Source organism: Salmo salar, chromosome ssa01 (genome assembly GCF_905237065.1).
Source record: "Salmo salar chromosome ssa01, Ssal_v3.1, whole genome shotgun sequence".
Classification (NCBI taxonomy): Eukaryota; Metazoa; Chordata; class Actinopteri; order Salmoniformes; family Salmonidae; genus Salmo; species Salmo salar.
Genome location: NC_059442.1, coordinates 104,209,654 through 104,233,893, shown reverse-complemented (window position 1 = coordinate 104,233,893; position 24,240 = coordinate 104,209,654). Strand labels below are relative to the sequence as shown.

Below are 24,240 nucleotides of genomic sequence, written 5' to 3'. Positions count from 1 at the left end.
CTACTCTCTCTCTACCCTGCTACTACTGACATACCTCTACTCTCTCTCTACCCTGCTACTACTGACATACCTCTACTCTCTCTCTCTACCCTGCTACTACTGACATACCTCTACTCTCTCTCTCACCCTGCTACTACTGACATACCTCTACTCTCTCTCTCTACCCTGCTGCTACTGACATACCTCTACTCTCTCTCTACCCTGCTACTACTGACATACCTCTACTCTCTCTCTACCCTGCTGCTACTGACATACCTCTACTCTCTCTCTACCCTGCTGCTACTGACATACCTCTACTCTCTCTCTTACCCTGCTACTACTGACATACCTCTACTCTCTCTCTCTACCCTGCTGCTACTGACATACCTCTACTCTCTCTCTACCCTGCTGCTACTGACATACCTCTACTCTCTCTCTACCCTGCTACTGACATACCTCTACTCTCTCTCTACCCTGCTGCTACTGACATACCTCTACTCTCTCTCTACCCTGCTACTACTGACATACCTCTACTCTCTCTCTACCCTGCTGCTACTGACATACCTCTACTCTCTCTCTCTACCCTGCTGCTACTGACATACCTCTACTCTCTCTCTACCCTGCTGCTACTGACATACCTCTACTCTCTCTCTACCCTGCTACTACTGACATACCTCTACTCTCTCTCTACCCTGCTACTACTGACATACCTCTACTCTCTCTCTACCCTGCTGCTACTGACATACCTCTACTCTCTCTCTTACCCTGCTGCTACTGACATACCTCTACTCTCTCTCTACCCTGCTGCTACTGACATACCTCTACTCTCTCTCTCACCCTGCTACTACTGACATACCTCTACTCTCTCTCTACCCTGCTACTACTGACATACCTCTACTCTCTCTCTACCCTGCTGCTACTGACATACCTCTACTCTCTCTCTCACCCTGCTACTACTGACATACCTCTACTCTCTCTCTCTACCCTGCTACTACTGACATACCTCTACTCTCTCTCTCTACCCTGCTACTACTGACATACCTCTACTCTCTCTCTCACCCTGCTGCTACTGACATACCTCTACTCTCTCTCTACCCTGCTACTACTGACATACCTCTACTCTCTCTCTACCCTGCTGCTACTGACATACCTCTACTCTCTCTCTACCCTGCTGCTACTGACATACCTCTACTCTCTCTCTACCCTGCTGCTACTGACATACCTCTACTCTCTCTCTCTACCCTGCTGCTACTGACATACCTCTACTCTCTCTCTACCCTGCTGCTACTGACATACCTCTACTCTCTCTCTCTACCCTGCTACTACTGACATACCTCTACTCTCTCTCTACCCTGCTACTACTGACATACCTCTACTCTCTCTCTACCCTGCTGCTACTGACATACCTCTACTCTCTCTCTCTACCCTGCTACTACTGACATACCTCTACTCTCTCTCTACCCTGCTGCTACTGACATACCTCTACTCTCTCTCTACCCTGCTACTACTGACATACCTCTACTCTCTCTCTACCCTGCTGCTACTGACATACCTCTACTCTCTCTCTACCCTGCTGCTACTGACATACCTCTACTCTCTCTCTACCCTGCTACTACTGACATACCTCTACTCTCTCTACCCTGCTGCTACTGACATACCTCTACTCTCTCTCTACCCTGCTACTACTGACATACCTCTACTCTCTCTCTCTACCCTGCTACTGACATACCTCTACTCTCTCTCTACCCTGCTACTACTGACATACCTCTACTCTCTCTCTCTACCCTGCTACTACTGACATACCTCTACCCTCTCTCTACCCTGCTACTACTGACATACCTCTACTCTCTCTCTCTACCCTGCTGCTACTGACATACCTCTACTCTCTCTCTACCCTGCTACTACTGACATACCTCTACTCTCTCTCTACCCTGCTACTACTGACATACCTCTACTCTCTCTCTCTACCCTGCTACTACTGACATACCTCTACTCTCTCTACCCTGCTGCTACTGACATACCTCTACTCTCTCTCTACCCTGCTACTACTGACATACCTCTACTCTATCTCTACCCTGCTACTACTGACATACCTCTACTCTCTCTCTTACCCTGCTGCTACTGACATACCTCTACTCTCTCTCTACCCTGCTACTACTGACATACCTCTACTCTCTCTCTACCCTGCTGCTACTGACATACCTCTACTCTCTCTCTACCCTGCTACTGCTGACATACCTCTACACTCTCTCTACCCTGCTGCTACTGACATACCTCTACTCTCTCTCTACCCTGCTACTACTGACATACCTCTACTCTCTCTCTACCCTGCTACTGACATACCTCTACTCTCTCTCTACCCTGCTACTACTGACATACCTCTACTCTCTCTCTACCCTGCTACTACTGACATACCTCTACTCTCTCTCTACCCCTGCTACTACTGACATACCTCTACTCTCTCTCTCTACCCTGCTACTGCTGACATACCTCTACTCTCTCTACCCTGCTGCTACTGACATACCTCTACTCTCTCTCTACCCTGCTGCTACTGACATACCTCTACTCTCTCTCTACCCTGCTACTACTGACATACCTCTACTCTCTCTCTACCCTGCTCCTACTGACATACCTCTACTCTCTCTCTACCCTGCTACTACTGACATACCTCTACTCTCTCTTACCCTGCTACTGCTGACATACCTCTACTCTCTCTCTACCCTGCTGCTACTGACATACCTCTACTCTCTCTCTACCCTGCTACTACTGACATACCTCTACTCTCTCTCTCTACCCTGCTGCTACTGACATACCTCTACTCTCTCTCTACCCTGCTACTACTGACATACCTCTACTCTCTCTCTACCCTGCTACTACTGACATACCTCTACTCTCTCTCTACCCTGCTACTACTGACATACCTCTACTCTCTCTCTACCCTGCTGCTACTGACATACCTCTACTCTCTCTCTACCCTGCTACTACTGACATACCTCTACTATCTCTCTCTACCCTGCTGCTACTGACATACCTCTACTCTCTCTCTACCCTGCTGCTACTGACATACCTCTACTCTCTCTCTACCCTGCTACTACTGACATACCTCTACTCTCTCTACCCTGCTGCTACTGACATACCTCTACTATCTCTCTACCCTGCTACTACTGACATACCTCTACTCTCTCTCTACCCTGCTACTGACATACCTCTACTCTCTCTCTACCCTGCTACTACTGACATACCTCTACTCTCTCTACCCTGCTACTGCTGACATACCTCTACTCTCTCTCTCTACCCTGCTGCTACTGACATACCTCTACTCTCTCTCTACCCTGCTACTACTGACATACCTCTACTCTCTCTCTCTACCCTGCTACTACTGACATACCTCTACTCTCTCTCTACCCTGCTACTACTGACATACCTCTACTCTCTCTCTACCCTGCTACTACTGACATACCTCTACTCTCTCTCTACCCTGCTACTACTGACATACCTCTACTATCTCTCTCTACCCTGCTACTACTGACATACCTCTACTATCTCTCTCTACCCTGCTGCTACTGACATACCTCTACTCTATCTCTACACTGCTACTACTGACATACCTCTACTATCTCTCTACCCTGCTACTACTGACATACCTCTACTCTCTCTACCTTGCTACTACTGACATACCTCTACTCTCTCTCTCTACCCTGCTGCTACTGACATACCTCTTCTCTCTCTCTACCCTGCTGCTACTGACATACCTCTACTCTCTCTCTACCCTGCTACTACTGACATACCTCTACTCTCTCTACCCTGCTACTACTGACATACCTCTACTCTCTCTCTACCCTGCTACAACTGACATACCTCTACTCTCTCTCTCACCCTGCTACTACTGACATACCTCTACCCTCTCTCTCTACCCTGCTGCTACTGACATACCTCTACTCTCTCTCTACCCTGCTACTACTGACATACCTCTACTCTCTCTCTACCCTGCTACTACTGACATACATCTACTCTCTCTCTCTACCCTGCTACTACTGACATACCTCTACTCTCTCTACCCTGCTGCTACTGACATACCTCTACTTTCTCTCTACCCTGCTACTACTGACATACCTCTACTCTCTCTCTCTACCCTGCTACTGACATACCTCTACTCTCTCTCTCTACCCTGCTACTGACATCACTCTACTCTCTCTCTCTACCCTGCTGCTACTGACATACCTCTACCCTCTCTCTATCCTACTACTACTGACATACCTCTACTCTCTCTCTCTACCCTGCTGCTACTGACATACCTCTACTCTCTCTCTACCCTGCTACTACTGACATACCTCTACTCTCTCTCTCTACCCTGCTACTGCTGACATACCTCTACTCTCTCTATCCTGCTGCTACTGACATACCTCTACTCTCTCTCTACCCTGCTACTACTGACATACCTCTACTCTCTCTCTACCCTGCTACTACTGACATACCTCTACTCTCTCTCTACCCTGCTGCTACTGACATACCTCTACTCTCTCTCTACCCTGCTACTACTGACATACCTCTACTCTCTCTCTACCCTGCTGCTACTGACATACCTCTACTCTCTCTACCCTGCTACTGCTGACATACCTCTACTCTCTCTCTACCCTGCTGCTACTGACATACCTCTACTCTCTCTCTACCCTGCTACTACTGACATACCTCTACTCTCTCTACCCTGCTACTGACATACCTCTACTATCTCTCTACCCTGCTACTACTAACATACCTCTACTCTCTCTTTCTACCCTGCTACTACTGACATACCTCTACTATCTCTCTCTACCCTGCTACTGCTGACATACCTCTACTCTCTCTCTCTACCCTGCTACTGCTGATATACCTCTACTCTCTCTACCCTGCTGCTACTGACATACCTCTACTCTCTCTCTACCCTGCTGCTACTGACATACCTCTACTCTCTCTCTACCCTGCTACTACTGACATACCTCTACTCTCTCTCTACCCTGCTCCTACTGACATACCTCTACTCTCTCTCTACCCTGCTACTACTGACATACCTCTACTCTCTCTACCCTGCTACTGTTGACATACCTCTACTCTCTCTCTACCCTGCTGCTACTGACATACCTCTACTCTCTCTCTACCCTGCTACTACTGACATACCTCTACTCTCTCTCTCTACCCTGCTGCTACTGACATACCTCTACTCTCTCTCTCTCTACCCTGCTGCTACTGACATACCTCTACTCTCTCTCTACCCTGCTACTACTGACATACCTCTACTCTCTCTCTACCCTGCTACTACTGACATACCTCTACTCTCTCTCTACCCTGCTGCTACTGACATACCTCTACTCTCTCTCTACCCTGCTGCTACTGACATACCTCTACTATCTCTCTCTACCCTGCTGCTACTGACATACCTCTACTCTCTCTCTACCCTGCTGCTACTGACATACCTCTACTCTCTCTCTACCCTGCTACTACTGACATACCTCTACTCTCTCTACCCTGCTGCTACTGACATACCTCTACTATCTCTCTACCCTGCTACTACTGACATACCTCTACTCTCTCTCTACCCTGCTACTGACATACCTCTACTCTCTCTCTACCCTGCTACTACTGACATACCTCTACTCTCTCTACCCTGCTACTGCTGACATACCTCTACTCTCTCTCTCTACCCTGCTGCTACTGACATACCTCTACTCTCTCTCTTACCCTGCTGCTACTGACATACCTCTACTCTCTCTCTACCCTGCTACTACTGACATACCTCTACTCTCTCTCTACCCTGCTACTACTGACATACCTCTACTCTCTCTCTACCCTGCTACTACTGACATACCTCTACTCACTCTCTCTACCCTGCTACTACTGACATACCTCTACTCTCTCTCTCTACCCTGCTGCTACTGACATACCTCTACTCTCTCTCTACCCTGCTGCTACTGACATACCTCTACTCTCTCTCTCTACACTGCTACTACTGACATACCTCTACTCTCTCTCTACCCTGCTACTACTGACATACCTCTACTCTCTCTCACCTTGCTGCTACTGACATACCTCTACTCTCTCTCTCTACCCTGCTGCTACTGACATACCTCTACTCTCTCTCTACCCTGCTGCTACTGACATACCTCTACTCTCTCTCTACCCTGCTACTACTGACATACCTCTACTCTCTCTACCCTGCTACTACTGACATACCTCTACTCTCTCTCTACCCTGCTACAACTGACATACCTCTACTCTCTCTCTCTACCCTGCTACTACTGACATACCTCTACTCTCTCTCTCTACCCTGCTGCTACTGACATACCTCTACTCTCTCTCTACCCTGCTACTACTGACATACCTCTACTCTCTCTCTACCCTGCTACTACTGACATACATCTACTCTCTCTCTCTACCCTGCTACTACTGACATACCTCTACTCTCTCTACCCTGCTGCTACTGACATACCTCTACTATCTCTCTACCCTGCTACTACTGACATACCTCTACTCTCTCTCTCTACCCTGCTACTGACATACCTCTACTCTCTCTCTACCCTGCTACTGACATCACTCTACTCTCTCTCTCTACCCTGCTGCTACTGACATACCTCTACCCTCTCTCTATCCTACTACTACTGACATACCTCTACTCTCTCTCTCTACCCTGCTGCTACTGACATACCTCTACTCTCTCTCTACCCTGCTACTACTGACATACCTCTACTCTCTCTCTCACCCTGCTACTACTGACATACCTCTACTCTCTCTCTACCCTGCTACTGCTGACATACCTCTACTCTCTCTACCCTGCTGCTACTGACATACCTCTACTCTCTCTCTACCCTGCTGCTACTGACATACCTCTACTCCATCTCTAACCTGCTACTACTGACATACCTCTACTCTCTCTCTACCCTGCTACTACTGACATACCTCTACTCTCTCTCTACCCTGCTACTACTGACATACCTCTACTCTCTCTCTACCCTGCTGCTACTGACATACCTCTACTCTCTCTCTACCCTGCTACTGCTGACATACCTCTACACTCTCTCTACCCTGCTGCTACTGACATACCTCTACTCTCTCTCAACCCTGCTACTACTTACATACCTCTACTCTCTCTCTACCCTGCTGCTACTGACATACCTCTACTCGTTCTCTACCCTGCTACTACTGACATACCTCTACTCTCTCTCTCTACCCTGCTACTACTGACATACCTCTACTCTCTCTCTCACCCTGCTACTGCTGACATACCTCTACTCTCTCTCTCACCCTGCTACTGCTGACATACCTCTACTCTCTCTCACCCTGCTGCTACTGACATACCTCTACTCTCTCTCTACCCTGCTGCTACTGACATACCTCTACTCTCTCTCTACCCTGCTACTACTGACATACCTCTACTCTCTCTCTACCCTGCTCCTACTGACATACCTCTACTCTCTCTCTACCCTGCTACTACTGACATACCTCTACTCTCTCTACCCTGCTACTGTTGACATACCTCTACTCTCTCTCTACCCTGCTGCTACTGACATACCTCTACTCTCTCTCTACCCTGCTACTACTGACATACCTCTACTCTCTCTCTCTACCCTGCTGCTACTGACATACCTCTACTCTCTCTACCCTGCTACTACTGACATACCTCTACTCTCTCTCTACCCTGCTACTACTGACATACCTCTACTCTCTCTCTACCCTGCTACTACTGACATACCTCTACTCTCTCTCTACCCTGCTACTACTGACATACCTCTACTCACTCTCTACCCTGCTACTACTGACATACCTCTACTATCTCTCTCTACCCTGCTGCTACTGACATACCTCTACTCTATCTCTACCCTGCTGCTACTGACATACCTCTACTCTCTCTCTACCCTGCTACTACTGACATACCTCTACTCTCTCTACCCTGCTGCTACTGACATACCTCTACTATCTCTCTACCCTGCTACTACTGACATACCTCTACTCTCTCTCTACCCTGCTACTGACATACCTCTACTCTCTCTCTACCCTGCTACTACTGACATACCTCTACTCTCTCTACCCTGCTACTGCTGACATACCTCTACTCTCTCTCTCTACCCTGCTGCTACTGACATACCTCTACTCTCTCTCTACCCTGCTACTACTGACATACCTCTACTCTCTCTCTCTACCCTGCTACTACTGACATACCTCTACTCTCTCTCTACCCTGCTACTACTGACATACCTCTACTCTCTCTCTACCCTGCTACTACTGACATACCTCTACTCACTCTCTACCCTGCTACTACTGACATACCTCTACTCTCTCTCTACCCTGCTGCTACTGACATACCTCTACTCTCTCTCTACCCTGCTGCTACTGACATACCTCTACTCTCTCTCTACACTGCTACTACTGACATACCTCTACTATCTCTCTACCCTGCTACTACTGACATACCTCTACTCTCTCTACCTTGCTACTACTGACATACCTCTACTCTCTCTCTCTACCCTGCTACTACTGACATACCTCTACTCTATCTCTACCCTGCTACTACTGACATACCTCTACTCTCTCACTACCCTGCTGCTACTGACATACCTCTACTCTCTCTACCCTGCTGCTACTGACATACCTCTACTCTCTCTCTCTACCCTGCTTCTACTGACATACCTCTACACTCTCTCTACCCTACTGCTACTGACATACCTCTACTCACTCTCTCTCTACCCTGCTACTACTGACATACCTCTACTCTCTCTCTACCCTGCGACTACTGTTTTACTTCCCTCTTCAGTCTACAGTGGTTTTCCAACATCTGTGGACACAGACATAGATCTGTGAAAATGAAATACTTACAGGGGATGGTAGATATTTCTTCAGTCATCATTCATCTTCACTGTATTTATTTCATACTCTATATATCTTTTCCAATATATGCAATGTATGCAGGTGATATGGTAATGTGGATATTGAAAGTAAACAATATTATAGAGACTAATAACACTACAGCTGATGTTAATGTAGACAGTTTAAACCACATTATAGAGACATACAGGATAACACTACAGCTGATGTTAATGTAGACAGTTTAAACCACATTATAGAGACATACAGGATAACACTACAGCTGATGTTAATGTAGACAGTTTAAACCACATTATAGAGACTTACAGGATAACACTACAGCTGATGTTAATGTAGACAGTTTAAACCACATTATAGAGACATACAGGATAACACTACAGCTGATGTTAATGTAGACAGTTTAAACCACGTTATAGAGACTTACAGGATAACACTACAGCTGATGTTAATGTAGTCAGTTTAAACCACGTATTGCAGTAATCTACTGCAGAGAACAGTCTCATAGTTCTCGTCCTCCTCTTCCTTCTCCTGGAGGTCGAGGGTCAGGGAAAGCTGTCATATAAACTGTAGTAATACTGTAATAATATACTGTATATTATACTTTAGAGGACCGCCAGGGCCTTATGGTCCTCTCTCTTCTCTTCCTTCTCCTGGAGGTCCAAGGCAACTGGGCTAAGGGCCAGAGAATGCATTCTAAATGAAATCAATCAATGTAGTAATACTGTAGTAATATACTGTAATATAGTGTAGAGAATCAATCAATGTAGTAATACTGTAGTAATATACTGTAATATAGTGTAGAGAACATATAAAGGCCTCATAGTTCATTTCTTCTTCTGGAGATCCAGGGCCATCTAGCTAAGGGCCAGGGGAAGTTGGCTGGGGACGGGATGTCTCAGGTGACCAAGACCCTACTGGATCTCACCCAGAGAAGGAACTTCTATGCTGGAGACCTGCTGTCCTCTGTGGAGATACTCAGAAACGTGACTGATACCTTCAAGAGGGCCAGCTACGAACCAAGCTCAGACGATGTGCAGGTGAGTGGATCGGTCTCTTTTGTCTTGATAAATGTTGACCATGCTGCTGAGGTAGAATTGTGTGTTGGAGTTATTTTGATTTGTGTTACAGGGATCCTTTTTTTTTTGCATACAAGAAAATAGAAACAATATGATAACGTTTAAAAGGAAAAGAGCATGTGGAGGAGAGATGGAAAAACCCTGAGAGGCTTGTCAATGTATCTCCCACTTTCAAATGAAATTGGAATGATTATTTACACAGTTAAAGTCCCCATGCCAGCTTTGTTATTTTTAAATCATCACTGTATGTCTCATAAATCACTGTATGTTTATTTAATGAAAATAACTGTTTTAATCATGCATTTCCCTGAGCCTCCTTTGGCCCTTGAAATGCTCCGCCTGATCGTGTGGGCGTTAGAAAACACATTTGAAGATATTTACATACACAGACATGATTGGCTGATAGTATGATCTCATAGCCTGGTTCCTGTCTAGGTTTCTTCCTAGGTTTTGGCCTTTCTAGGGAGTTTTTCGTAGCCACCGTGCTTCTACACCTGCATTGCTTGCTGTTTGGGGTTTTAGGCTGCGTTTCTGTACAGCACCTTGAGATATCAGCTGATGTAAGAAGGGCTTTATAAATACATTTGAGCCCACCCCCTTACCCAGATGAACAGTCATTGGTCCATTATAATCAGATCACATTGTGATGTCATGACGTGGGCCAAAAGTTCCATCCCACCTGAACAGGCTGAAATTCCAGGCATTTTTTCCACAAAAAGGGCATTATTATAATTTTCACAATTTCAGTGTTATTTTGACATCATACACACTAACTGCATAGTAGCCATGTCAGACATACATCTAATTGGCCAACCAAGGATCAATAATTGCTCTACAGATGATGTGGTGTAGTCAGGAGCCATTGTCCAGACAGTGTACCCTTGGATACTCAGAGAGAGAGGAAGTTAAGTTTCCAGACAAGCAGTTCTTACAGTGAGGGAAAAAAGTATTCGATCCCCTGCTGATTTTGTACGTTTGCCCACTGACAAAGAAATGATCAGTCTATAATTTTAATGGTAGGTTTATTTGAACAGTGAGAGACAGAATAACAACCAAAAAATCCAGAAAAACACATTTTAATGAGGGAAATAAGTATTTGACCCCCTCTCAATCAGAAAGATTTCTGGCTCCCAGGTGTCTTTTATACAGGTAACGAGCTGAGATTAGGAGCACACTCTTAAAGGGAGTACTCCTAACTGCAGCTTGTTACCTGTAAAAAAAAGACATGTCCACAGAAGCAATCAATCAATCAGATTCCAAACTCTCCACCATGGCCAAGACCAAAGAGCTCTCCAAGGATGTCAGGGACAAGATTGTAGACCTACACAAGGCTGGAATGGGCTACAAGACCATCGCCAAGCAGCTTGGTGAGAAGGTGACAACAGTTGGTGCAATTATTTTAAAATGGAAGAAACACAAAAGAACTGTCAATATCCCTCGGCCTGGGGCTCCATGCAAGATCTCACCTCGTGGTTTTGCAATGATCATGAGAACGGTGAGGAATCAGCCCAGAACTACACAGGAGGATCTTGTCAATGATCTCAAGGCAGCTGGGACCATAGTCACCAAGAAAACAATTGGTAACACACTACGCCGTGAAGGACTGAAATCCTGCAGCGCCCGCAAGGTCCCCCTGCTCAAGAAAGCACATATACATGCCCGTCTGAAGTTTGCCAATGAACATCTGAATGATTCAGAGGACAACTGGGTGAAAGTGTTGTGGTCAGATGAGACCAAAATGGAGCTCTTTGACATTAACTCAACTCACCGTGTTTGGAGGAGGAGGAATGCTGCCTATGGCCCCAAGAATACCATCCCCACCGTCAAACATGGAGGTGGAAACATTATGCTTTGGGGGTGTTTTTCTGCTAAGGGGACAGGACAACTTCACTGCATCAAAGGGACGATGGACGGGGCCATGTACCGTCAAATCTTGGGTGAGAACCTCCTTCCCTCAGCCAGGGCATTGAAAATGGGTCGTGGATGGTTTTTCCAGCATGACAATGACCCAAAACACACGGCCAAGGCAACAAAGGAGTGGCTCAAGAAGAAGCACATTAAGGTCCGGGAGTGGTCTAGCCAGTCTCCAGACCTTAATCCCATAGAAAATCTGAGGAGGGAGCTGAAGGTTCAAGATGCCAACGTCAGCCTCAAAACCTTAATGACTTGGAGAAGATCTGCAAAGAGGAGTGGGACAAAATCCCTCCTGAGATGTGTGCAAACCTGGTGGATGCTACAAGAAACGTCTGATCTCTGTGATTGCCAACAAGGGTTTTGCCACCAAGTACTAAGTCATGTTTTGCAGAGGGGTCAAATACTTATTTCCCTCATTAAAATGCAAATCATTTTATAACATTTTTGACATGTGTTTTTCTGGATTTTTTTGATGTTATTCTGTCTCTCACTGTTCAAATAAACCTACCATTTAAATTATAGACTGATCATTTCTTTGTCAGTGGGCAAACGTACAAAATCAGCAGGGGATCAAATACTTTTTTCCCTCACTGTACCCTCTAGATAGGAGTGTCTGCTAAATGACTAAAATAGAAGTGGAAACAAATAGGTACTTGCCTGGGATGTGCTGTCACCTCTGTTATTATGTTGTCTTGTGCTACCTTTGTAATCATTATATTTACTGTAACATGTAATGTTTGGTTTCCCCAGAGTGGGTGAATGTTATTATGTTGTCTAAAGTTTCACATTTGTATTTTTTATTTAACCTTTATTTAACTAGGTAAGTTACCATTGTAATTATATTTACTGTGACATGTAATCATTGTATTTACTGTAACATGTAATCATTATATTTACTGTGACATGTAATCATAATATTTAGTGTGACATGTAATCATATTTACTGTAACATGTAATCATTATATTTACTGTGACATGTAATCATTATATTTACTGTGACGTGTAATCATTATATTTACTGTGACATGTAATCATTGTATTTACTGTAACATGTAATCATTATATTTACTGTGACATGTAATCATTATATTTACTGTAATATGTAATCATTATATTTACTGTGACATGTAATCATTATATTTACTGTAACATGTAATCATTATATTTACTGTGACATGTAATCATTATATTTACTGTGACATGTAATCATTATATTTACTGTAACATGTAATCATTATATTTACTGTGACATGTAATCATTATATTTACTGTAACATGTAATCATTATATTTACTGTAACATGTAATCATTATATTTACTGTGACATGTAATCATTATATTTACTGTGACATGTAATCATTATATTTACTGTAACATGTAATCATTATATTTACTGTGACATGTAATCATTATATTTACTGTGACATGTAATCATTATATTTACTGTAACATGTAATCATTATATTTACTGTGACATGTAATCATTATATTTACTGTAACATGTAATCATTATATTTACTGTAACATGTAATCATTATATTTACTGTGACATGTAATCATTATATTTACTGTAATATGTAATCATTATATTTACTGTGACATGTAATCATTATATTTACTGTGACATGTAATCATTATATTTACTGTAATATGTAATGGTGATTGCAGTGGTAAATGGTAGTCATTTCAAATACATTTTCCCAGAAATTGACACTTGGACAAAGAAAGCTCCATTATGCCTGTTTATTGCATCAGAGAACTCTCCCCCTCCGTCCTGTCACCCCCTCTACCTCTTTCCTCCTCCGTCCTGTCACCCCCTCTACCTCTTCCCACCTCCGTCCTGCCACCCCCACCCCCTCTACCTCTTTCCCCCTCCCTCCTGTCACCCCCTCTACCACTTTCCCCCTCCGTCCTGTCACCCCCTCTACCTCTTCCCCCCTCCATCCTGTCACCCCCTCTACCTCTTTCCTCCTCCGTCCTGTCACCCCCTCTACCTCTTCCCCCTCCATCCTGTCACCCCCTCTACCTCTTTCCCCCTCCGTCCTGTCACCCCCTCTACCTCTTTCCCCCTCCGTCCTGTCACCCCCTCTACCTCTTTCCCCCCTCTGTCCTGTCACCCCCTCTACCTATTTACCCTCCCTCCTGCCTCCCACTCTACCTCCCACTCCCTCTTCCGACCCCCTCTCTCCCTGTCTCCCCTTCCCCTCTCCCCTGTCTTCCTTCTCCTCCTCCCTCTCCCCTGTCTCCCCCTCTCTCCTCTGTCTCTCCCGTGTCCCCCCTCCCTGTCTTCCCCTCTCTCCTCCAGCTTTATTCTCTTTATTTCAGTAGGATGATGGAGATTACAGCCTAAACCCCCCCTCCTCCTCCTCCTCCTCCCCCTCCTCCTCCTCCTCCTCCCCCTCCTCTTCCTCCTCCTCCTCCTCCAATAAGATAATTTCTGTCCTGAACGCTAGCTGTGTCCTGGTCGTGTGTCTGTTCTGTCGTTGTGTGGACAGACAGTCTGACGCAATGAGTACAGCTAGCGCTTGCTGCTGCATCTGTGCACTTTTGCTGTGTGTGTGTGTGTGTGTGTGTGTGTGTGTGTGTGTGTGTGTGTGTGTGTGTGTGTGTGTGTGTGTGTGTGTGTGTGTGTGTGTGTGTGTGTGTGTATTAGTATGCAGTAGAGATGTGATTGGTTATACCTTTTTTAGTCAGTCACATCCCTCCTGTGTGTGTGTGTGTGTGTGTGTGTGTGTGTGTGTGTGTGTGTGTGTGCCAATGTTAAAATGGGCACATTACCACCAGAGGGAGCATAAGCATTCAAGTAGAGAACAAGATTGTCTGTGTCACGGGAAAGGGGCCACCCCTGGGCACGCACACACACACACACACACACACACACACACACACACACACACACACACACACACACACACACACACGGGAGACCAGCTGAAATATTTTGGACTCTGACTGTCAGTAGGGTAGTGGTTATTCTGCTGAGGGTCATCCTTGACTCTGACTGTCAGTAGGGTAGTGGTTATTCTGCTGAGGATCATCCTTGACTCTGACTGTCAGTAGGGTAGTGGTTATTCTGCTGAGGATCATCCTTGACTCTGACTGTCAGTAGGGTAGTGGTTATTCTGCTGAGGATCATCCCTTGACTCTGACTGTCAGTAGGGTAGTGGTTATTCTGCTGAGGATCATCCTTGACTCTGACTGTCAGTAGGGTAGTGGTTATTCTGCTGAGGGTCATCCTAGACTCTGACTGTCAGTAGGGTAGTGGTTATTCTGCTGAGGGTCATCCTAGACTCTGACTGTCAGTAGGGTAGTGGTTATTCTGCTGAGGATCATCCTAGACTCTGACTGTCAGTAGGGTAGTGGTTATTCTGCTGAGGGTAATCCTTGACTCTGACTGTCAGTAGGGTAGTGGTTATTCTGCTGAGGGTCATCCTTGACTCTGACTGTCAGTAGGGTAGTGGTTATTCTGCTGAGGATCATCCTTGACTCTGACTGTCAGTAGGGTAGTGGTTATTCTGCTGAGGATCATCCTTGACTCTGACTGTCAGTAGGGTAGTGGTTATTCTGCTGAGGATCATCCTTGACTCTGACTGTCAGTAGGGTTGTGGTTATTCTGCTGAGGATCATCCTTGACTCTGACTGTCAGTAGGGTAGTGGTTATTCTGCTGAGGATCATCCTTGACTCTGACTGTCAGTAGGGTAGTGGTTATTCTGCTGAGGGTCATCCTTGACTCTGACTGTCAGTAGGGTAGTGGTTATTCTGCTGAGGATCATCCTTGACTCTGACTGTCAGTAGGGTAGTGATAGTTCCCCTGAGCATCTGTCTGTGTGTTTGTACATACATGTGTGTGGAAAGGGGCATCAGCTTTGTTTTCTTTTGATGCAATAAGAGTCAATTTAATTGACTCTATTTCCTCTCTCTCCTCCCTACAGAACTTCTTTCAAATCATCAGCAATCTCCTAGAGGAAGACAACAGGGGAAAGTGGGAAGATGCACAGCAGGTAAACATTCTGCACTGAGCTTGGTACATCATTGAATGCAGTTAAAGTGGGTGAGTGTGGTATTCTTGCAGAACCTGGTCCAGCCAGTTGAATAATATAGCAATCACCAGCACTGAGCCTGAGTTGTATCGCCAGGTTCAACTGGTCATTGTGACCTGAGTTTGTATTCAGAGTAGGAGTGCTGATCTAGGATCAGATTTGCTATTTTAGATTATAAGATCGTATATACAGGCGGGACCTGTTCCTGATCCTAGTTCAGCCGTGAGGTACTTTTATTTAGTCACATTGTGTAATGTGTCACTGGGTTGGGATGTGTCTGTATCTCTATCTGAAGGTATAATACCACCTCTGTCCACTCGGTGGCAGCAGGGAGCACAGCCACTAGAGATGACCAGTCACCATCGACTCATTACGTCTCTCTATGATGTTTGTTCTTCTTCCCTAGAAGCCCTGTCACTCCATAGCAGTCAGGGTGGAAAGGTCATTTCAAATGCTGGATTTCATAATTACAGAACCCCTGAGGAGTATTTAGCTTTATTTAGCCACATCAGAGGGATATAGCTGTGGCTAGAATGGATATTTCTGCCTCCCTGTGCTGTTGAAAAGAAGGATGTTGCATGTATAGTCTACCTGCTAGGTATAAACAGCTACATGACTCCCATGTTAGTACATCATATTCAACGGTATGTACAGTTGATGTCTGAAGTTTACATACACTTAGGTTGGAGTCATTAAAACTCGTTTTTCACCCACTCCACACATTTCTTGTTAACAAACTATAGTTCTGGCAAGTCGGTTAGGACATCTACTTTGTGCATGACACAAGTAATTTTTCCAACAATTGTTTACAGACAGATTATTTCACTTGTAATTCACTGTATCACAATTCCAGTGGGTCAGAAGTTTACATACAATAGGTTGACACATTCTATAGTCATACAATTCAAAAGACAATCCTCTTGATACTGACGCAATTATAATTGATTTGTTGGGAAGAGGGATGCTCATATCGCCCTGTAGATTGGCCCACCTGCCTTCTCTGAGGCAGCAATATATATATATATATATATATATATATATATAAAACATCATGTTACTGCATAAACAGCAGGCGTCAGTCTGCTCAAGCTAAGCACAGTCACTGCAGTCAATGCAGCATTGTTTTCTCATGTTTCCTTTTCCTGTTTGCACTTCTGAAGGAGCATTTTTCTTCCAAAGTTATGATATACAGGTAACTGCCAAAATAAAGGAAACACCAAAATAAAGGAAACACCAACATAAAGATTCTTAACAGGGTGTTGGTTCACCACGAGCCAGAACAGCTTAAATGCACCTTGGCAAAGATTGTACAAGTGTCTGGAACTCTATTGGAGGGATTTGACACCATTATTCCACGATCATTTCCATCATTTGGTGTTTTGTTGATAGTGGTGGAAAACGCTGTCTGTGGCACCGCTCCAGAATCTCCCATAAGTGTTGAGCTCTGTTGACTGAGACAGCCATGGCATATGGTTTACATCGTTGTCATGCTCATCAAACCATTCAGTGATGGGGGCATTGTCATCCTATTGGGGCATAGCCATGACAGGCAAAATAATGGCCTGCCCAGCATTTTAATACAGTTGAAGTCGGAAGTTTACATACAGTTAGGTTGGAATCCTTAAAAACTCGCTTTTCAAACATTCCACGTATTTCTTGTTAACAAACTATAGTTTTGGCAAGTCGGTTAGGACATCTACTTTGTGCATGACACAAGTAATTTTTCCAACAATTGTTTACAGACAGATTATTTCACTTATAATTCACTGTATCACAATTCCAGTGGGTCAGAAGTTTACATACATTAAGTTGACTGTGCCTTTGGAAAATTCCAGAAAATGATGTCATGGCTTTAGAAGCTTCTGATAAGCTAATTGACATCATTTGAGTCAATTGGAGGTGTACCTGTGGATGTATTTCAAGGCCTACCTGACATCAAGAGAAAATCAAAAGAAATCAGCCAAGACCTCAGAAAAAAAATTGTAGACCTCCACAACTCTGGTTCATCCTTGGGAGCAATTTACAAACGCCTGAAGGTACCACGTTCATCTGTGCAAGCAATAGTACGCAAGTATAAATACCATGGGACCACGCAGCCGTCATACCGCTCAGGAAGGAGACGCGTTCTGTCTCCTTCACATGAATGTACTTTGGTGCAAAAAGTGCAAATCAATCCCAGAACAGCAGCAAAGGACCTTGTGAAGATGCTGGAGGAAACAGGCACAAAAGTATCTATATCCACAGTAAAACGAGTCCCATATCGACATAACCTGAAAGGCCGGTCAGCAAGGAAGAAGCCACTGCTCAAAATCCGCCATAAAAAGTCAGACTATGGTCTGCAACTGCACATGGGGACAAAGATCGTACTTTTTGGAAAAATGTTCTCTGGTCTGATGAAACAAAAATAGAACTGTTTGGCCATAATGACCATCGTTGTGTTTGGAGGAAAAAGGGGGAGGCTTCCAAGCCGAAAAACAACATCCCAACCGTGAAGCACGAGTGGCAGCATCATGTTGTGGGGGTGCTTTGCTGTAGGAGGGACTAAATGGCATCATGAGGATGGAAAATTATGTAGATATATTGAAGCAACATCTCAAGACATCAGTCAGGAAGTTAAAGCTTGGTCGCAAATGGGTCTTCCAAATGGACAATGACCCCAAGCGTACTTCCAAAGTTGTGGCAAAATGGCTTAAGGACAACAAAGTCAAGGTATTGGAGTGGCTATCACAACGCCTTGACCTCAATCCCATAGAAAATGTGTGGGCAGAACTGAAAAGCATGTATGAGCAAGGAGGCCTTCAAACATGACTCAGTTACACCAGCTCTGTCAGGAGGAATGGGCCAAAATTCACCCAACTTATTTTGGGAAGCTTGTGAAAGGCTTCCCGAAATGTTTGACCCAAGTTAAATAATTTAAAGGCAATGCTACCAAATACGAATGTGATGAAAGAAATAAAAGCTGAAATAAATCATTCTCTCTACTATTATTCTGACATTTCACATTCTTAAAATAAAACCTAAAACTCAATTTTTACTCTGATTAAATGTCAGGAATTGTGAAAAACTGAGTTTAAACGTATTTGGCTACGGTGTATGCAAACGTCCGACTAAACTTCCGACTGTAGATTGAACAAGGAAACATCTAATGAAATCATATTTTATACAGAACAGAAATAAATTATATTCACATTCATCAGCCATATTCTGGAACAGAAATGTGTCGGTCAGGTCCTCTCGTCTTTAACCCACAAAAATACAGATGTCAAGTATTTGTTTTTCACCAAGGATGCTGGGTACAACCTCAAGCAAGGGTTTTATGATTTTATCTGTGTGGGTTTTCCTCCTGTCACTTCTCCTGTCATCCTGAATGAGTCTCTCAGGGTTGAGAGGTGGCCACTCTTCCTTCAAAAACACCCACTTTATTTTAAGACAAACCCGCCCTGTCTCCGGCAGAGACAGCATCTCCACAGACCACTAATTTACAAAGGACATCAGCAGCTTTTGTGAACTTCCAGTGCCAAATGACTGCCTTCCAGAGAGGAAAGGAAAGGAGGGCGAAGGGAGGAAAGAGAGAAAGAGAGAGAGAAAGAGGGAGAGAGAGAGAGAGAAAAAGAGAAAGAGAAAGAGAGGGGGTATTTTGGATGGTTGGTGATTTTCTTCCTTTTTCTTCTCTCTGTTTCTCTTTGATTAACCTAGGTGATTAAGACCTTGGAGAGAGAGAGAAAGTGAGAAAGAGAGAGAAAGCGAGCGAGGAGAGAGAGAGAGAAGTAGAGAGGATGAGAACGAGAGGGAAAGAGAGAGAGAATGAGAGATAGAGAAGGAGAGAGGAAGAGACAGAGAGAGGGAATGATAGAGGATGAGAAAGATAGAGGAAGAGACAGAGAGAGAGAGATAGAAAGATAGAGAGAAGTAGGTAGCCTAGCAGTTAAGAGCATTGGGCCAGTAGCCGAAAGGTTGCTGGTTTGAATCCAGAGCCAACAACAATATATTTACTGAGCAAGGCGGTTAAGCATAATGGCTCCTGTAAGTCACTCTGGATAAGGGTGTCTGCTAAATGACTGAGAAGGAGAGAAAGAGAACAGCAGGCAGTCTGCCCTCTTTCGACCCAGTCTTTCTGTCTCTCTCTACAAGTACTAATTGGTGGTCCTCACTGCAGTTTCTGTCTTTTGTCTGTCGGGTCTACGACTCACTCACTCACTCACACACACACACACACACACACACACACACACACACACACACACACACACACACACACACACACACACACACACACACACACACACACACACACTCTCTCTCTCTCTCACTGACACACACACACACACTCTCTCTCTCACTGACACACACACACTCTCTCTCTCTCTCTCTCTCTCTCTTTCACTGACACACATACACACACACTCTCTCTCTCTCGCTCTCTCTCTCTCTCTCTCTCCACTAACACACTCTCTCTCACACTCTCTCTCTCTCTCTCTCTCCCTCACTAACACACTCTCTCACTCTCTATCTCTCACTGACACACACACACACTCTCTCTCTCTCTCACTGACACACACACTCTCTCTCTCACTCTCTCTCTCTCTCTCTCTCTCTCTCTCTCTCTCTCTCACTAACACACACACTCTCTCTCTCTCTCTCTCTCTCTCACTAACTCACTCACTCACTCACTCACTCACTCACTCACTCACTCACTCACTCACTCACTCACTCACTCACTCACTCACTCACTCACTCACTCACTCACTCACTCACTCACTCACTCACGTTGTGTCGTCGTGTTGCCAACAAACTTAATGATGGTGTGTTGGAGTCTTGCATGGCCACGCAGTCGTGAGTGAACAGGGAGTACAGGAGGGGACTAAGCATGCATCCCTGAAGGAACCCCATGTTTAGGGTCAGTGTGGTGGATGTGTTGTTGCCTACCCTCACCACCTGGGGGCAGCTCGTCAGGAAGTCCAGGATCCATTTGCAGCAGGAGGGGTTCAGTCCCAGTGTCCTGAGCTTAGTGATGCGCTTGGAGGGCATAGTGTTGTACACTGAGCTGTAGTCAGTTAACAGCATTCTCACATAGGTTTTCTTCTTGTCCAGGTGGGACAGGGCAGTGAGCAGTGCCCTATCCCACACGACTGCGTCATCTGTGGATCTGTTGGGGCGGAATGCAAATTGTAGTGGGTCTAGGTTATCGGGTAAGGTGGAGGTGATGACGTCCTTAACTAGCCTCTCAAAGCACTTCATGATGACAGAAGTGAGTGCTACAGGGCGATATTAATTTAGTTAAGTTACTTTAGCTTTTTTGGGTGCAGGAACAATAGTGGACATCTTGAAGCAAGTGGGGATAACAGACTGGGATATGGAGAGATTGATTATGTCCGTAAACACTCCAGCCAGCTGGTCTGCACATGCTCTGAAGACACGGCTAGGGATGCCATCAGGGCCGGCAGCCTTGAGAGGGTTAACACACTTAAATGACTTACTCATGTTGGCCACGGAGAACGAGAGCACCCAGTTCTTGTGAACGGAGGCAGCCTGTGTCGGCAGCTCGATGCGGGCGAAGAAAGTGTTTAGCTTATCCGGGAGCGAAGCATCGGTGTGCGCAACGAGGCTTGATTTCACTTTTTAATCCGTAATTGTCCGGAGTCCCTGCTACATATGTCTCGTGTCTGAGCCGATGAATTGCGACTCCACTTTGTCCCTGTACTGTCGTTTTGTCTCTTTGATTGCCTTACGGAGGGCATAGCTGTTTGTAGACGTCCATGTCACCTTGCCGTGGTTAAATGTGGTGGTTCATGCTTTCAGTTTTGCACATATGCTGCCATCTATCCACAATTTGTGGTTTGGGTAAGTTATAATTTTCACAGTGGGAACAATATCCTCTATGCACTTCCTGATGAACCCAGTCACAGAGTCAGTGTACCATTTCCCACACCACGTGATCAAAACAATCTTAAAACATAGATTCCAATTGGTCAAACCAACGTTGAACAGTCCTTACCACATGTGCTTCCTGTTTAAGTTTCTGCCTATAGGTGTAGAGTAACAGGAAGCGTCCGGATTAGTGTCCCGCTCCTTGAAAGTGGCAGCTCTGGCCTTAAACTCAGTGCGGATTTTGCCTGTAATCAATGGCTTCTGGTTAGGATATGTACCCACAGTCACTGTGGAGACGAAGCCGTCAATGCACTTATTAATGAAGCCGGTGACTGATGTGGTAAACTCCTCAATGCCATTGGGATGAATCCCGGAACATATTCCAGTCTGTGCTAGCAAAACAGTTCTGTAACTTAGCATCTGCTTCATCAGACCACTTACATATTGAGTGTGTCACTGGTAGTTCCTGTTTGAGTTTTTGCTTGTAAGAAGGAATTAGGAGGTTAAAGTTATGCTCAGATTTGCCGAAGGGAGGGCGAGGGAGTGCCTTGTATGCATTTCTGTGCATCAAGGTGATCAAGGGCTTTGTTGCCTCTAGTTGCACAGGTGACATGCTGGTAAAATTGAGGTAAAACAGATTTCTGTTGCCCTGCATTAAAGTCAGCGACCACGAGATGCACCAACTCTGGATGTCCACTTTTTGATTTGCTTATAGCCCTATACAGCTCGTTGAGCGTGGTCTTAGTGCAAGCATCAGTTTGTGGTGGTAAATAGACAGCTATGAAACATATATATGAAAACAATCTTGGTAAATAGTATGGTCTGCAGCTTATCATTAAGTATTCTAACTCAGGCGAGGGAAAACTTGAAACTTCCTTAACATTAGAGATCGCGCACCAGTTGTTGTTAACAAAGAGCCACTCCTGCCGCTTCTTCCCCGTCCGGTCTAGACGATGCATGGAGACGTCAGCGAGATGTATATTATCCATGTCCTTGTTCAACCATGTCTCAGAGAAACAGAGAATATTACAGTTCTTCAGGTCCCGCTGATAGGATAGTCTCGAGCGGAGCTCTTCCAGTTTGTTCTCCGGTGATTGTACGTTCCTCAATAGAAGGCGGTTTATTTGCTCACCAACGTAGTTTTGTCAGGATAACGACTCGTCTGCCTCTTCTCTGCCGTTGCTTACTCTTTCGAGTCTGGGGGATGGCGGACACATTATGATTTTTGTAAGATCAGCGTAAACAAACATAAACAAAAAACAGCAGAATTGGTCAGGAGCCTGTAAAACAGCTGCTATTCACTGCAGCGCCATCTTGTCAGCCTGCAGAGGTTAGGGTTAGAATTTGAGTAAGAGGTGGGTAGTTGAGATGAGATAATCAGAAAGACAAAGATCATGGAGGTACAGCTGGCCAAGAACTCTCTCTGCCTAACACCCTTCTATCCTCTCAGCCTGCAGAGGTTAGGGTTAGAGTTTGGGTAAGAGGTGGGTATTTGAGATGAGTTAATCAGAAAGACAAAGACCATGGAGGTACAGCTGGCCAAGAACTCTCTCTGCCTAATCGTCCATTTTTAAACACCCTCCTATTCTCTGTCTGTCAGCCAGTAAACTGATAAAGTCACGGTCTGTTCACCCTGCTACCATCTAGCAGACAGAGCCGGTACAGGTGCAAAAACGGCTTCTATCTCCAGGCCATCAGACTGTTGATCAGCTACCTGCCTGGAACTCTGCCCTGCACCTTGAGACTCCCCATGTATAGAGTCATTGGACGCTGGTCACCTCATAATCTATTTATATACTGTTGTTTACTCACTGTGTATGTCTCTACTGTATTCTCCACTTAGATCATCCTAATATACCTACTACTGTACATATCATTTTCTTTTCCAGATTCTATACTGTCTATACACACCATGTATTTATATTCTGAATTCTGACACATTCTATACTATCTATACACACAATGTATTTACATTCTGCATTCTGATACATTCTATACTGTCTATACACACCATGTATTCATATTCTGGATTCTGACACATTCTATACTGTCTATACACACATTTTCTGTTCTACACATTCTATACTGTCTATACACACCATGTATTTACATTCTGGATTCTGACACATTCTATACTGTCTATACACACCATGTATTTATATTCTGGATTCTTACACATTCTATACTGTCTATACACACCATGTATTTATATTCTGGATTCTGACACATTCTCACTCATTGTCATTTCTTGATTTATTGTTTGGATCTTTGTTTATTTGTGTATTTGTACTGTATTTGTACTGTAGAAATTCTACTGCACTGTTGGAGCTAGTAACATAAGCAGTTCACTGCACCTGCTATAACACCTGCAAATATGTGTACGCAACCAATAAACGTTGATTTGATTTGATTTGAACCCTATCTCCATCTTCCTCTGGGCTCCTCATCAGACATACAGCCTTCCTCTTGGCTCCTCATCAGACATACAGACTTCCTCTGGGCTCCTCAT

General features: G+C 44.8%; 1 protein-coding gene across 10 annotated transcripts in view; it reads left to right on the top strand.

Moving 5' to 3' along the window:
• LOC106577441 (adhesion G protein-coupled receptor B3) overlaps positions 1 to 24,240 on the top strand; it is a 370,554-nt gene that overhangs the window by 143,064 nt on the left and 203,250 nt on the right. For 9 of the 10 annotated variants that reach the window (XM_045687119.1, XM_045687115.1, XM_045687122.1 and 6 more), the window contains 2 exons: positions 9,675 to 9,869; positions 15,756 to 15,824. In XM_045687119.1, the coding sequence (XP_045543075.1) occupies positions 9,675 to 9,869; positions 15,756 to 15,824 (264 nt within the window). The remainder of the gene's footprint in view (positions 1 to 9,674; positions 9,870 to 15,755; positions 15,825 to 24,240) is intronic. The other variant, XM_045687117.1, reaches the window with a different exon arrangement.